Consider the following 17654-nt stretch of genomic DNA (forward strand, 5'->3'; position numbering starts at 1 on the left):
TGCCGCAATGGAACATCTAATGCGAAACAACCTTGTAAAGGATTGCCAACACGGTTTTATGCCGGGACGCTCCTGCTTAACACAACTGCTCAAGGTATTGGACATTTGGACCCATATTCTGGAACGAGGTGGTAATATCGACAATACTTACCTAGATTTTGCCAAGGCTTTCGACAGTGTACCCCATGAAAGGCTGAAAATCAAACTGGAAGGGTACGGAATTCGGAGAAATATCCTTGCGTGGAAAGAAGACTTTCTACATGACCGCAAGCAGTGTGTGGTGATTAATGGCACAAAATCATCATCCGTATCTGTCACAAGTGGGGTACCACAGGGCAGTGTACTGGGCCCGCTGTTTTTTGTTTGTTTCATAAATGACATGCCTGATGCTGTACACTCCTTCATACAAATGTTTGCCGATGACGCCAAGTTATTTCGGGAAATTAAGAACCAAGCGGACTGTGAAGAGCTGCAGAAGGACCTCTGTGGGCTCCAAGAATGGTCAAAGAAATGGCTGCTCAGATTCAATGTCAAGAAGTGTAAGAGGATACACCTGGGGTGTACCAACGGTAAGGAGGCGTATCATATGTCCCAATGGGATGAAGAAACTACACTAGTTGAGACTGAATGTGAGAAGGACCTAGGTGTGTATGTTGACAATGAGCTGAAGTTCTCAGGCCATTGCGAGAAGAAGGTAAACCAGGCAAATAAATTATTGTGTTTTATAAGAAGGTCGTTCAGATATCTAGACAGTCCGTCCCTCGTAACGATCTTCAAGAGTGATGTGCTTCCCCATCTGGAGTACTGTCACCCCATATGCTAGGGACTGTAAGTTGGTTGAAAATGTTCAAAGGAGGGCCACCAGACTGTTGCCTGCACTTCGGCACCTCAGCTACCCTGAGAGATTGGAGTGCCTGAACTTGCCTAGCTTATATTACAGACGGGCAAGGGGGGACCTAGTTGAGGTGTATAAGCATCTCAGGGGGCACTACTAAGTCGAATGTCCTTACTTGGAGCTGCGGACGCTCGCCCCACAAGGGGTCACAGCTCAAGATTGAAGAAGCCCCAAGTCTAGAAAACTGTGAGGGCAAACTTTTTCAGAGTGAGGGTTGTAAATTCTTGGAACAATCTTCCAGAGAGTGTTGTGACGGCACCGAGTGTGGGCTCTTTCAAGACAAGACTTGACCAACACTGGAGCAGGTTCAGGTACATTCAGGAGCCGGTGCATGCCCAGTACTTGCCAACAGTGCGTGACAGAGACGTGACCGATCGCCCATGCAGCTAACGAGCCGATCAGTGGCGAAGAGGATAAAAGTAAAAAGTAAAAGTATTATTATGATCACAGTGTTGTTATTATTATTATTACCATTAATATTTTATTTTACTTTTTATTATAAATTTTCTTTACTATGAATTATTATTATTATTACATTTTCGCCCCCGGGCCCCGATGTGGATCAGTAACCTGTGCCCGGGTGGGCTAATCCCCGTAAAAAAAAAAAATCTAAAAAAGTATCTGTGCATACTCTGCGTGAAACAATATGAGACCACAGACGATAGGTTTTGGGATATGCGTGTTGTCTCCTTATACTACAGTCAACCCTCGCTTAACGCGGTCCCACTTTACGCGTTTCCACGTTTACGTGGTACCCTGCCGAAACCGGAATGCTCACTTTCCGCGGTGTGTGTACCCTTTTACGCGGAGAGCGGTGCGAGCAGGGTGCACACAAGGTCGCCCAGTCATCAAAACATTACCGAGTTCTTCACCCGCCACCCACCACAGCCGGCCCAAGTCAGTGATAGTGATAATGATAGTGAGGATATGGACTTATATGGACTTTGAGGGGTTTGACAAAGAGGCCCTGCAAGCCTCTGTGGTGGATAGTGATACAATTGATACAAGTGATACAGGTGAGGGCCAATAATCTGCTCTCTGCCTCGGAACCAACCCCCCATCCCCGTGTGCCCAGCCATCTTTTCTACTAATGTAAGTGTTAAAAACCTAATATTATTGATATTTCTCTTAATTATTAATTGTGTGTGCATACCATCACAAACTTAAGAAGTTATTTTTACTACAACGTAGGTATTGTGTCTGAAAAAGTGGAGTTTGGGGGTCGGCCCGGTCTCTATTTCAATTAATCCCATATGTTATGTTGTTCACTTTAGGTGTTTCTCACTTTACACGGGCCGCCGTGGGTTGAATTAACCGCGTAAAGTGAGGGTTCACTGTATATGAGTGTAATCACTTGACCGATTATTTTATTCCAATACGCCAACTCACTCTCAGTGTTGGATACTGAATGGCGGTGGGTGAAGACACGCATACCAACCCTCCCGACCCATCACGAGTTGTACGTATAATTTCGGAAGCCATCGGACCCACCTAGTCAGATACTTTCTTTAGCTACTGTACAGCATCAGGCATGTCATTTATGAAGCAAATAAACAACAGCGGGCCCAATACACTGCCCTGTGGTACCCCACTTGTGATAGGTACACATCATGATTTCGTGCCATTAATCACCAAACACTGCTTGCGGTCATGTAGAAAGTCTTTGATCCACGCTAGGACATTTCCCCGCATCCCGTACCCTTCCAGTTTAATTTTCATCCTTTCATGGGGTACGCTGTCGACAGCCTTGGCAAAATCTAGGTATATATTGTTGATATTACCACCCTGTTCCAGAATATGGGTCCATATATCCAGTACCTTGGTAACTGTGTTAAGTAGGAGCGCCCTGGCATAAAACCGTGTTGGCAATCCTTTACAATGTTGTTTCGTAGTAGATGTTCCATTATGGCATCTCTTAAAATGCTCTCAAGTACTTTACATATTATGCTGGTCAGGCTCACCGGTCTACAGTTGTTTGTGGAGTGACGATCGCCCTTCTTGAAGATAGGACTCACAAAAGCCATTTTCCAATCACTGGGGAACTTTTTTTATCCAGGCATTTACAGAACAGCATCTTCAGGGGCTCGACAAGCTCGTTGCACAACTCTCTTAGCACTCTAGGATGCACCTTATCAAGGCCAGGACTCTTATAAACCTTTAGCTTTGACAGTATATTTCTTATACCCTCTTCTGTGAACACAATGTGGGTCAGTGCTGTGTCGAACCGTCTGTCCTCAAACGCAGGTAGGTTAATGGCATCCTCTCTGGTGAACACCGAGGAAAAGTAGCTGTTCAATGCCTCAGATTTGTCCTGGTCAGAATGTGCTTAACTTCCACCTTCAAGCCTCAGGTCTGACACTCCTACTCGCCTTTATAATTTTGACTTTGCATAGCGGTAAAACGCCTTTGGGGTTGACTTGACCTCATTTGCACCAGCCTCTGGAACTCATTTTCAGCCCTTCTACGATCTGACTTTGCTTGGTTCTTGCATACTTCCTCCTGTCCTGCTCATTGTTTAAATTAACCCACGTCTTGAATTTCTGGGTTTTCTTCTTAACTTTGTCGACCCTCCGCATGGTTCATGTGTAGGGGTCCCCTCGTTTCCTAGAGGCACTGGGTTTGGTCTTGGGTATATATTTATTGATCAAATGGTTCACTTTACTAGCGATGATATTCAGCAGTGTCTGCATTCTTATGCCTTAGTGAGTCAGGCCAGTGGATACCCTTCATCTCCTACCTCATCCCGTCGTAATTTTCCTTGTAATATTTGCATCTTGGCCTGGTTTTGTCAGGAACTAGGTAACAGTTAAATCTGAATAACTACATGACATGGTGGCTGGTGCCAACTGGGACTAGATGTTCCAGTTTGGCCACCATACCTTCCTCGTTTGTTTTGATGAGGTCCAGTGGCTTGGGTGTTTGCTCCCCTCTGTAATGTGTTGGGTCATTAACATGTTGGAACAGAAAATTATCTCAGATAGTTTCTACAAAAAGAGTAGCGGGTTTATTTAAGTCATTTGGTGAGAACTAGTTTCTCCAGTCGATTTTGCCATAGTTAAAGTTCCCCATGATAAGGAGGTGGCTAGGGTTGAGCATCGCTGTGTTGTCTATTAAGGCTCTTAAGTTCCTTTGATTTAGTAAGCTACAGTTTGTGGATCTGTAGATACACCCGACGACAATAAGTAAGTCTCCTCCCTTTAATTTAATTTTACGCCACTTGGATTCTTCAAAAACATCCTCTCCCTGTACTCTTGTAGTGGATATTTCCCCAACAACTGCCGTTTGTCGCTGACTAGCCAACCCCTTTTCGAATTCCTCAGCCAATGCCTCGTGGTCTAAGGTAGGCTACTAGCACCGCCTAACATAGCGGAGGTCAACTAACAAGCCACGCCTACCTCCGCTATATAAGACCTCACCTCGCCGTGACCTGCCCTTCTTCTACCTACAGCCAAGCAGCAAGCAACACCTCCTCTGAGCACCCTCACCAACCAGCTCTCTCTACATCACGCTTGTAACCACGCTGCCACTTCCCAGCACCAAGCTGCACTGTACATCCAATACAATATGTACACAGAGAGCGCATTGTGAGTTTCCTTTCTCCAACCCATCCTGAGTGTGAACTAACATCACGAAACCCCACACCCTCGCCTGGCTAACTCTAAGGTCTTGCCGAGCATAAATAACCACACCTCTCTTGCAAGTTTCTTGAGAAAAGTTTGTAAATAAGTCATTTCCATCAATACTGAACTCACATTCCCCTGGGTCGATTCTCCTGTTCTTGTACAACAGTTCTACAACTCCTAATATATCGGGTTGGTGCACCTTCAGTCGTGTTTCAAACTCCTCTCTCTTATCAAGGAATGTGTCAGTATTAGTGTACATGACATTCAAGCCGGAGTTTGTTCTCAGTAATGTCTCTGCTCTTGGTAGTAACTCCGGCTCCCTTCCAGTCTCAGAAGCTGCAGCATTTGCTAAGTACACTGTATTTTGCATGGTGTGGTTATAAATGTCATTGTTTACACGGCAGTCACCTCCTCCTGGGTGGGAGGTAGAGCAGGTGGAGGGTGTGCCACTGCCCTCTGGCTCTGTGTCGGCACTCTTGCTTCCACTATCCTCCCCCTGGATATAACCCATGTACACCCATCCCCGTTCCTCCTCAACGCCTCCCTCCTCTGCTTCAAGCCCTGCAGGAGCTTCTTGTGCTATTCCCTCTACATTACCATGCAATCTGGGTAAATGAATACATTCCGAAATGCCTCGCTCCTTGCTAAGGTTTTTGCCTGCCGAATAACCTCCCATTTCTTCTCCTCACTCACAAGTGTGATCCTGAGGGGTTGAGGCTTGTCCCTCTGCTTTTGTCCCAGCCTCCTCACATCCTGAGGGGGGGGAGGGGGCATCTTCAGAACCTCTGTACAAATATTCTCAACTGCATCTTATCGTGTGTTTTCCTACTCTCAGCTTCCTCCGACTGGCTCTCAGGGACTCCATAAACTATTACGTTGGTCCTGCGCTGCAAACCTTCCCATTGTTCCTCCTCTTCCCTGACAGTAGGTCTGCTAGTTGCCATCTCTTCAACACATTTCTTCAGAGTCCCTAGCTGCTGTAGAACCCGTTCTGATCCTGCATTACTCTCCGCCACTTTCCATGGCCCATAAGCCCCACCCTTCATCTGTAGCTACAAATAGCTGATTGGTTCCCCTGAGCGTTTAACCTCCCCCGGACTGTGCGTATATAAGCGCGTATTTATGTAAACCTTTTATAGTAAATATTTTAAACTTTCTTACATCCTCTCTGAAGTGCTAATGCCTTGAAATGATTTGCATTTTGATATTCCATATATTTTATGTCATTTTAGATAATAACAGGTCTGCTTACCAATTGTGAACACATTTAGTTTGAATTTTCTATGAACCAATCAGCTCTTAGTATAGAAGAGGGGCAGGGCCTATGGGCCAGGTTAGTGTGGAAAGGGTATAGGGATGGGGAATAATAACAGACATTTAATGGGCAAAGTTAAGGGTAGGGGAAGGTAGAGACTGGGATGAATGAATTAAATTAAAATATGAGTACCCAGAGATACAAAATCTTGGAGGATTGTAAAAAAATCAGCCCGAAATCGTTGAGGTTGGAGGGCTGTGGTTACCAACCCTCAGATAAGATGCTAGTACATACTCTGATTGATTGAAGCATAAATATAGCCACCATGTGTGTGCTACCTCGGATTATTGGAACCTCATAACAACAGCTTCCCTTATCATTGTTAAGTATAGAAAAAAATACTGTACAGTACAGTAGTGTATCTAATTTTTATCTGACTTTCTGAAAATTTAAGGAAATACTAGAAGAATTTACAGAGTATCAATAATAATTCATCTGAACAGTGCAGTTCTATGGCAGCCATACCAGTTGATATTGATATAAATACAGGTACAGGAGTAAGAAATAAAAACTGAGTGAAATTACTTATAAGGTTCTGTGGCTTCTAGGAAGATGTCAATTTGTTTCTGGTTCTTTTTCTTCTCGGTGATGCTTCCCTGGAGATGTGTGTACATAGAGTTTATAGAAACACCAAGGTCATCGAGAGTATGAACCATTGCTCGGAGGTCACAAGGTTGAACACCATAGCGGGACATGCCAGTGTCGATGTTGATGGCCACACGTAGAGGAGATCCATCCTGAAACATGTGTTGATAGTCTTCATCACTTCAAGACTGACTATACTAAACCTTGTGTAATAAAGGTTTTATTTATTGATTTTTGTGACCAAATTTTTAAAATTTTATTAGATATTGCTCCTGAGAACTGTATAAGTATTAACTATCTTATTGCAAGGTGTAGTGGCTATTTCAACTAATACATTCTTCTATGTACAGTATATTAATAAATCTTCTTACAGAGCTCAATTGCTTGAATTCTTTAATGATTACGAGACTGCATTAAACACGCTTTGGTCCATTACTGTTCCTCTTGCCCAACCCAGTTCCCCTTATACTTTCTACCACACTGATTTGTACAGCTGTCCCTCAGCTTCTTCTGCCCCAGCCCTCTATTGGTCAGACTCCCCAGGACTCCTGTCCACTTCCTCGATCCAGCTCCCCCTGATGTTGATGTTAGTGTAATATTGTACTGTATCTGTGCTTCAACATCTTATGTCTGTAAGAGAATAAACTAGATTAGTATATATGTTAGGCTCAAAGACCAAATTCACTCACTGAGGAAAAAAAAAGACCACAATGCATGTTGGATGGTCTCGAAAGTCCTCTAACCAAACCAAACCTAAACTAGCCTAACCTAAGCTAATTAAACCTAACCTAAGCTAATTAAACCTAACCAAACCTAAACTAATCTAACCAAAACTAATCTAATCAAACCTTATCTAATCCAGCCCAAACTAACCTAAAAATCTCATACTGTACAGGTATAACCGAAGTTCTTAACCTATAACACAGTTAGTCATTGACATCACAGTTGTGGGCGGAGCTTCTGGGCGACCACATAATAATAGCGGACGTGGAGGACAGATAAAGGGCTGTTTACCTGTTACTCTGAGAACAGCTAGGATGGTGTCTCATTTACTTGCCATTATTTTAACTGAAAATTATGTACTGTACTATGGTGGACAAAAGTTCTTTCCCTCAGCCAGCTACAATGTGATTGAATCACCTGAGGTTCGAATAACGAAGCAACTGAGGGAAGTGCTGTAATCGTCCAACAGATGGCGCACTGTGTAGTACGTATGATGGGGGCGCTGGTGGTAGAGCGGTACCGTTCTTGCCTCGCAAGCAAGATGTCACGGGTTCGATTCCCGGGCCAGCGGAAATTGTTTGGACACTCTTCCTAGTCCCCTTGGTCCCTGTTCACCTAGCAGTAAAGTAGGTACCTGCTGTAAATCGAAAGTTGCGAATTCGTATTCAGGGACAAGTTGTTGGAGCTTCCAATAACTTGCTTAGACATAAACCATTGACTTTTTAGGCTTCTACGCCCTCGACTCTTGAGGCTTCTACGCCCTTAACTCATGAGACATAAGGCAAGCATGAACTTAGCATGCTTCTCTATTGGGCGCTGTAAACGCTTCTGCGCGTCACCTTACACAAGGATGTAGGAGGGTGCCCAATAAATGAAAAAAAAAAGTACGTATGACGAGGGATGGGGATCAAAGGGGGATGGGGGCCAGAGGGGGAAAGAGAGGTAGGGCTGAGGGAAGGGACCTTTGTCCACCATAGTACCTGGGATAAAATTTCTACATCACGATGTTCCCCTACATACAGTTAGCCAGCTGAAACCATGGCTGAAGTGTAAAAGGAAACAAAGCAGAACTTGTGAAAAGGTAAGTTCTTCTGGTTCTGGTTCCAATTGGCTCAATCCACAACTCACTAGTGATGCAGAGCAGAGCATTCTTAACACAATGGTTCTTAACCCCAGGGTTACAACCCATATTTATTAATATACTGTAGTCAAGTAATCCCTATTTATTTTATCCCTATCTAATTCAATTTATTTCAAGTGAAGTAAAGACAAGGGTTGTCTAACTATCCCCACCACCAAATTTGGATCACAACAACAACAAAAAAGTTAAAAATCGCTGCTCTAAAGGATGTCATCAAATATTTTTCTTAATTTCCATTTCACTCACCTTTTTCAACCCAAAACAGACTACCCCCTGTATTAAAGTGTGACACTACTAATGAAAGGGATAATCGAAATAGTTTTAACCCTTAGACCCCGGGTGACATTCAAGAACGTCCGACTAGCGCGCCCCGGGTGACGTTCCAGAATGCCCGACTAGCGCCACCCGGGTGACGTTCCAGAACGCCCGACTAGTGTGCCCCGGGTGACGTTCCAGAACGTCCGCCTATTTTCCCATTTTTTTTTATAAATTTGGGAAATGATGATTTTTTTCTCTATTTAACCCCACGTGGGTGGTACTGCCAGCAGCACCCTAACCCGGGGCTTAAGGGTTAAGCCTTGGAGGAATGAGAGGTTGATCAAGCTTAATAAAATTGTGGAGATTTCTGATGTTCACTTTTTAATAGTTGTAAGATATCAATATTTATAATTATGCAAATATGTGTTCTGTCCTCTCTCTCATTCATGTTACACTTTGTACCTTTCATTTGTTTGTGGTGATAATAATTATCTTTCAGTTCAAGCATTACAAGTCTTACTTTAAGGGTCAGTACTGCTTACTGAATTCCTTACTGTACCAAGTTTCTTTTTCTGCCTCCCCAGTTATGAAACCATAACATAGCTTCATTGTTTCCTTACCTTCTTGTATAGTAGTCTTTGTTTGATACATCCATCCATATTTTTTGCTTAGTTTTTGCTTTAGAGTACCGTACACTTCCTGTACTTTTTTACTTCATTGATATTAATACATTAAGTCCTCGCTTAACGTCTTGGTCCCGTTCCTGAAAACCGTGACATTAACGGAATCAGTTTTCCCCATAAGAAATAGATAAAATACGGGAATTATGTTCCCCAGCCTCTCTTTGCCCCATAAAATACATTACATTTACATAAACTTCATGGAATTTTTAAAGAAAATAGTATATATTATACATCCAAAAAGATAAATAAGCTAAATCATTTTGTATTGTACTCACTGATGGGCGGAGGTGGAGCGAGTGTGTGGTGAGTAGTGGAGAGGAGGACGGTGGCGAGTCACTGAGACCTGGAGGGTGGCTCCTCCTCCCGCTCTGACACGCACGAACGCTGTGAAAGCCTAATAAAGACTGGGAACGCTTGGAGACACTGTGATGCTCCGCGAGAGAGCGTAGCGCACCAAGATGAGAGAGGGTGATGCGCCATACAAAGTAGTCCGTGACGACATTACAGGTAGTTCTGCTATAACGCGATAAGTGTGTTCTTGTAAAATATCGTGTTATAGAAAATCGCGTAATAGAAATAACAGGGCTTATGGAGAAAATAGGGTTAGGTGCAGATTACTCGAAATCGAAAAAATTTAGTAGTTAGCCTAACACAAAGGATAGCACAGTCTAAATAAATGTTACATTCATATCTAATAATATAATCATACAGTAAATGTAACACTTTACCTTGAAAAAATATGAATGTAACTTGATGGGGGAGAAGGGTGATTTTGAGGTTGATAACATCGAGCTTCTCTTCAAGTGTTATATCCTTTCTTTTACGATCATCACCGGGAATTCTATCACCAGAACGCTTCTTGGAGATATTCTTCTTTACCATATTCACAGTTAATACCACAAAATTGGAGAAATAGTAAGCAAAAATCGCGTTATAGCAAACAAGCGTTCGCGTTATACAAATATCGTACCTAATTCATAAATCGCGTTAGAGCAAATTTGCGTTGTCAAAACACGCGTTATAGCAGAACTCACTGTATACTGACTCGGCGGGACGTTGTCCAAATAATGGGTATCTAAAGAGTAGCGACATTATAAGAAAACAACGTTGACAGGGGCAACGTTAAATGAGGACTTACTGTAGCTTTCTTATTGCATGTACAGGGTATTCTTTACTTATTTGACCCAACACACCTCATACGGATTTATCATTTGATCATCTAATACATATCCGATTAATCTCTTGTTTGATGAAGTCATTATATTAAGTAACAGCATAATCATCTTGTATTCAATTGTATTTCTTACTGGCTATATCCCAATGTTTGTCCTGTTCCGACGGTGCCGCGTTGCTACCACGTCCTCTCAAATCTATTTTTAGTAACATCTGCGAATGACGATTTGTGCTATAGCGAAGTTACGCTTTCTTGTTGTTTTGAAAACGTCCATAACGCATTGTGGTGGTTTTTCTTTTTTTTTTTTTTGCTCAGTGAGTGAATTTGTTCAGAGCCTAACTTATGCACTACAGTATAGTATTTTTACGCTAACCTGGCCCATAATCCATGCCCCTCTTCTATACGAAGAGCTGATTGGTTCATAGAAAATTCAAGCTAAATGTGTTCATAATTGGTAAACAGACCTGTTATTGTCTAAAATAGTGTTAAATATCTGATCTATCAAAATGCAGTTGATTTCAAGGCATTAGCACTTCAGAGAGGATGTTAGAAAATTTTAAATATCTATCATAAAAGGTAGATATAAATACACGCTTATACATGAGCAGTCTGGGGGGGAGGTAAGATGCTCAGGGGAACCAATCAGCTGTTTGTAGCTATAGAAGAGGGTATAGTCATCAACAATTTAAAATTACAAAAGATACATCTCTCTGGTTTCCTCTGATGCAATCCTGTGTTACAATTATGACCCATCTGCTTTAACCAAATCTTCCTCCCCCACAAGTCCATCCATGCCAATACTAACCGGGTAGACAAGGGTGTCTCGGGGCACGGAGGTGAGAGGCGTCGTCCAGCTGAGGGAGGGGATGAGGTTGTACTGCATCACATCCGGCAGCTCGAATGTCGACAGGTTACCTGATGGTACACCATACCTGGCCTAATTCTGACACATCTGGTGTTTGACACACCTGAACATCTTTATGTTTAATGTGTATCTATATACAGTACAGTACAGCACAGTACAGTACAGTACAGTACAGTACAGTACAGTACAGTACAGTACAGTACAGTACAGTACACTCAGTATTTACTACATTCTGATCCCTGAGATAAATATATAAAAAGACAAAGATAAACAGAGATGCAGAAAAATATATAGAGAGATACCTGTACAGTAGTTAGACATACAGTAGATAGACAGATAGACAGACAGATAGATGCAGGGTAGTCATATAAATCAGTTCGAAACATACCAGAATAAACACTAACCTAAACTTTATAACCCCTCTGGGTAGTGTTATGGTGGGTAATTCAAATATTCTGAAACACTAAATATATTTTAGTTGAATAATTGTACATGTTAGTTTGACTATCATGTAGGCAAAGTGATTCTCATACACTAAGAGAGATATAAGAAGTGAAACATTGTGAGTTAGCTCAACATAAAAGCAAAAGCAGAACTCTCCTACCGCTAAAATATCCCCCAGGTTACCTGGGCCATGTAATGTTAGGGCGGTTAATCTTCGGGTGAAGTAAGTTGAGGCGAATATTCAGGTAACATCCCGAAAAATAAAATAAACAGAATACTGAAACAACACTCAAAGGACAAAGGAGTTCTTGACTCTAGTTAATCAGTAAATGAGAGCGTTTACATAGAAGGTAGCCGAACTGTCGCTATCATTAACAGTTCAGTGGGCGAATCCATGCACCAATTGTTGGGGGAAGGGGGAGGACCCAACGTAGCAGTAGCACATATTCAAGCTTTCTAGGTGTGCGGCAATAACCTAGGGAGTCTAGGGGAGCTGTAGGTGTGTATGTTGACAACGAGCTGAAGTTCTCGGGCCGTTGCGAGAAGAAGGTAAATCAGGCAACTAAATTATTAGGTCTTATAAGAAATTCGTTCAGATATTTAGACGATCCGTCTCTCGTAACGATCTTCAAGAGTGAAGTGCTTCCCCATCTGGAGTACTGTCACCCCGTCTGGTCCCCGAGATATACTAGTTGATTGAAAATGTCCAAAGGAGGGCCACCAGACTGGTGTCTGCACTGCGGCACCTCAGCTACCCTGAGAGATTAGAGCGCCTGAAATTGCCTAGCTTATACTACAGACAGGCAAGGGAAGACCTAATTGAGGTGTATAAGCATCTCAAGGGGCACTACTCAGTCGAGTGACCTTATCTGGAGCTGGCGGACGCTCGCCTCACAAGGGGCCGCAAGCCTAAAAAAACTGTGATGGATAACTTTTTTGGAGTGAGAGTTGTGAACTCTTGGAACAACCTGCCAGAGTGTGTTGTGACGGCACCGAGTGTGAGCTCTTTCAAGAACAAACTTGACAAGCACTGGAGCAGGTTCAGGTACATTCAGGAGCCAGTGCACGCCCAAGCGGCTAACGAGCCGATCAGTTGTGAAGAGGATAAAAGTAAAAGTAAAAAGTAAAAGAGACAACTTAGGTTAATTTAATGAAGAACAAAATTTTTTTCAAGTTCCAACTTCACCAGTTTTAATGTCCTTCTAAACCCAAATAAACAAAATTAATGCACATGTATTACTCCTAGTGTAGTACTATACTGTACAGTAGTTCAATTATATTTCATCTGGAATTAATGGGAGGGTTGGCATTGCTCCTCCACAAGCATTTGAATATTTGGTGAAGTCAAAGAATGAGCACACAGCCAGGGTTGCCAGATGGTCGTTTCCACGGTCAAATTTCTCTAATTAGGCCGTAATAAACTTCTTCTGGCCATGAAAAAATTGGATGGCCACGGCCAAACTATTTGGCCGAATTTTGTAAAACACATATTAATTCCTCATCTAGTGGATTTTGAAGAAAAGTCTAGCAGATTTTTAAATTTCACAATGAAAATGCTGGCTCAGTGACCTCACCTAATCAGTGACCTCACCTCTTCACATGTTTACGTGACCTACTGAGCTGACTGATCTTTCTAGTTACTACCTTAGTTGTTAGTTCTCATATTTGAGTTGTTCAGGCTGAACGTGTCCAGCATATGGGTTAAACTTCAGAGCTTACAAAGCCATCTGAGTTACTTTCTGAAATTCCGAGTGCTAGTTTTCAAAATGTCCACTAGTAAATGGAAAGGGTCCTACGACAGTGGTAGAAAATATAACAAACCAGGGGACGATGACGAACTAGACGTTTTTTGCTTACGTCAACTAGTGTTATCAAGTTCTCCACCATTATCATGCTCCACCACCATTTCAGATTAAGGTAAATCTTCACTGTGGATTATAGATACGTATTTTGTTTATGTAATTATTGGGCTCTCAATTCTAAGTGAAAATTTGGTTTTATTACGAAATTTTAAGTGGATATTGTAGGGGATACTTTTATTTTGTGTGGATTGCAAAAATAGCCTTGTGCTTCCCATCCAAAAAGTTTTGGTCGAATTTTGGGTGATTTGGCCGTGATATGGCGTGAAGTTGGCCGTGAAGCTTCTCGTACATCTGGCAACCCTGCACACAGCCTGTCATTTTCAACATTCAGTATTTTTTGATACTTAGTCTTCACAGTAACAAGTCTGTCACACAGCCTGTCATTTCAACATTCACACAAAGGTATATGAAATAAAAATAAACAATCGCTCATAATGCTTGCTGACTAAATTTTAGGTATACTGTACAGTACTGTACAGGAAAATAATTTACCCAAAACTTTTTTCATTTGAAGGATTTTGAAATCATCTATAAATCTAATTTCATCTCCAGAAACTTGTCTCCCAAATTCTGAAGGATTGACAACTTTGGAGATTTTAAAAAATTTAATGACACACACACACCATTTTTAGTCCATATAATACACGGACTTTGAACATATAATCAACGACCTCACCAGCCAGGACTCGAACCCTTGACCTAATGCATGGGACCAGGGAACACTACCGACCATACCACAAGAGCACGTGCTCTTGTGGTAGGGTCGGTAGTGTTCCCTGGTCAAGGGTTCGAGTCCTGGCTGGTGAGGTCGTTGATTATATATATATATATATATATATATATATATATATATATATATATATATATATATATATATATATATATATATATATATATATATATATATATATATATATATATATATATATATATATATATATATATATATATATATATATATATATATATATATATATATATATATATATATATATATATATATAGTCATAAATTAAGAGCAGATCAGGAAAATAACTTAATACTAAATAACTGCATAATTGCATTATAATTAGATGATCCCAATATACCCGTTCGTAACCTGGGGACCCACTGTACACAATACGGGAAAATAAACAAATAAAGCTTAAAAATTAGGATAGGATTGACTAAGGAAAATTTACCCAGTACGGTGATAGGATGGTTGATGCCGCGTTTCCTCAGGTAGACAGCCTCGCCCACCTTCGCCACAGAGAGCTCCTTCACCCCCTCCTCCACCAACACCTCCACCACTTTCATCATTCCACTCCCATATGCTCCTCCCTTCACCACGCCCATAATACCTGGAAATAATGAGGTGGGGGATGAGCTATAAGGTAGGGGCATTTACGAATTTCAATGAATTAGACAATATGAGGCTATTCTAGAAAAAGTAGTACTCTTGTATATGTGAGCATAATGGATAAGCATGTACAGATTGGCTGGAGAGAATTTATTAAGAAAATTTTAATGAGGTGTGTTCATGGCTGTGAATGACCATCCAAAAGATGAACAGAGAGTGTAGTACTGTGCCTTTAGTGAGTACAGTCCATAATGATAGCACATACCAACAACCCGTCCAGGAGAACTAGAAAAGAAAAGGAAATAACAGAATAAAAAGCTGAACTGTCTCGGACAGCAACACCGAACAAATAAGGGTGCCAGTGTGGTCAAGACCACCAGGACAGCTAAGTGATTTTTAAATAATATCGTATTATCCTGCCACAAGGGCATGAGCACACACATATCTTAGTTCACTTAGATTACAATTGGGTGTGGTTTAAAGGAAGTCATCCCAGCAAGGAGCAAATTCTTTCCCGGAAAAAGTAAGAGATTATGGAGGTAAGCATCAGCCTCTCCGTACACCTTCCTGGCACCTCAGCTACCCTGAGAGATTAAAGCGCCTGAACTTGCCAAGCATCTCAAAGGGCACTACTCAATCAAGTGCCCTTACCAGGAGCTGGCGGACGCTCGGCCCACAAGGGGACACAGCTCAAGGTTAAAGAAGCCGCAAGTCCAGAAAACTGTGAGGGGTAACCTTTTCGGAGTGAGAGCTGTGAACTCGTGGAACAACCTGCCAGAGAACGTTGTGACGGCACCAAGTATGAGCTCTTTCAAGACCAGACTGGAGAAGCACTGGAGCAGGTTCAGATACATTCAAGAGCCAGTGCATGCCCAGTACTTGCCAACAGTGCGTAAGAGAGTTGTAACCAATCAACCAAGTGGCTAACGAGCCGATCAGTGGTGAAGAGGTTAAAAGTAAAAGTCACCAGAAGTTTGTTGACATGCAATTACTGGAAGGGGACATCTAGGGAGGATTGTGTTGGTCCAAACAGAATGGCATTTAGGACGATGCTGAATGCAGTAAAGTATGGAGACTGTTGCTGATACGGCTCTAACTGTATGACCAAAGTAAACGAGGCTATTGCAGATCATAGGGGAAAGAGAAACTTAGAGACGAATATAAAGAAAGCTGGATCCTCGTTGGTTGGCAAACTAGAGCAAGCTGGGAAAGAGATCCTTAGTAAGACTGAGGAAATAGTGAGGAAGAGCTATGGTTAGGTTGCAGTAGGGTCACAGAAGGTGACGGAGAGTATTTCAGGATCCAAACAGGTCCTTCAGTGACTAGGGACTCTGCAGAAGTGTGTTGAAGAGATGATACAGGTTGACAACCATTTATCCGAAATTCCAAAAACCGAAAAGCTCTAAAAACCTTAAGTTTTTTGGTGGGTCTTTTTTTTTTTTTTTTTTTTTTACAGGGATTATTAGCCCACCCAGGCACAGATCACTGACCCACATCGGGGCCTGGGGGGCGAAAATGTAATAGTAATAATAATTATAATAATAATAATTATTCATAGTAAATAAAATTTTAATAAAAATACACCAAAATAAAATAATAATGATTACAATAATAATAATAATAATTATAAAACATAACAATAAAATTAATAATAATAATAATAACAATAATACTGTAATAATAAAATAATAATACAGTAAAGAAATACAAGAATGAAAAAAAGATCAAAAGTGAGAAACAAGACTAGACCTATAATTATTATTATTATAATTTTTATTATATTTTAGACCCCCAGGCCCCAATGTGGGTCAGTGATCTATGCCCGGGTGGGCTAATACACACAAAAAAAAAAAACCTAACCATTCTGAAAACCGAAAAATTCCAAAAACCCAAATGCCTCTGGCCCCAAGGATTTCGGATAAGGGATTGTCAACCTGTACCTAGTAGACCTACTGATATGGAAAAGGGGGAACAACAGGAACGATTCGAGTGCAGGAACAATATAATAGTGTTTGGAGTCCTTGAGTGATAGTCAGAGGAAGCTGAAAGTAGGAAAACACATTATAATATAAGATGAAGTTTCAGAATATTTGTGAGGAGGTTCTGAACTTGTCTCACCCCCCCCTCCCCCCTCTTGAAGTGAAAAAACGAGGACAAATGCGTGAGAATAAGCCCCCGCCCCCTCGGGATCACACTAGTGAGCGAGGATATGAAATGGGAAGTTATTAGGTAGGCAAAAAACTTAGCAAGGCGTGAAGCATTGTGGGGCGTATTCATAAACCCAGATTGCATGGTAATGCAGAAAGAACAGCACAAAAAACTCCTGAAGTTCTAGAAGCAGAAGAGGGAGGTTTCGAGGATGACAGGGGATGGACGTGGATGGGTTACATACAAAGGGAAGGTAGTGGTGGCAAGTGCACCAGTACAAAACCAGGGGAAAGCGGGATAACTCCCACCCAGTAGGAGGCAAGCACCATGTAAACAATGTCATCTCTGGCCACACTCCACAGAATACAACGAATTTAGTAAACGAGGCAGCTGCTGAGAATGGGGAGGCCAGAATCGCTACCAAGATCAGAGACGTTACCGAGAACTAATTCCTGCTTGAAAGTCATGTACACTAATCCGGACACATTCCTTGACAAGGGAGCAGAGTTTGAAACACTACTCAAGATACATCAACCCGATATACTGTTGTACAAGAACAAGAGAATCGACCTGGAGTGTGATTTCAATATAGATGGATA

At 41.7% G+C, this 17654-nt stretch overlaps 1 protein-coding gene across 2 annotated transcripts in view; it reads right to left on the reverse strand.

Moving 5' to 3' along the window:
- The window catches only part of LOC121866943 (alanine racemase-like), a 40884-nt gene that overhangs the window by 15557 nt on the left and 7673 nt on the right, over nt 1-17654 (reverse strand). For both annotated transcript variants that reach the window (XM_042366697.1, XM_042366698.1), the window contains exons 3-5: nt 14750-14908; nt 11203-11312; nt 6359-6570 (exon numbers count right to left, since the gene is read on the reverse strand). In XM_042366697.1, coding sequence (XP_042222631.1) covers nt 6359-6570; nt 11203-11312; nt 14750-14908 — 481 coding nt within the window. The remainder of the gene's footprint in view (nt 1-6358; nt 6571-11202; nt 11313-14749; nt 14909-17654) is intronic.

Source organism: Homarus americanus, unplaced genomic scaffold, assembly GCF_018991925.1.
Source record: "Homarus americanus isolate GMGI-L3 unplaced genomic scaffold, GMGI_Hamer_2.0 scaffold14393, whole genome shotgun sequence".
NCBI classification, from domain to species: domain Eukaryota; kingdom Metazoa; phylum Arthropoda; class Malacostraca; order Decapoda; family Nephropidae; genus Homarus; species Homarus americanus.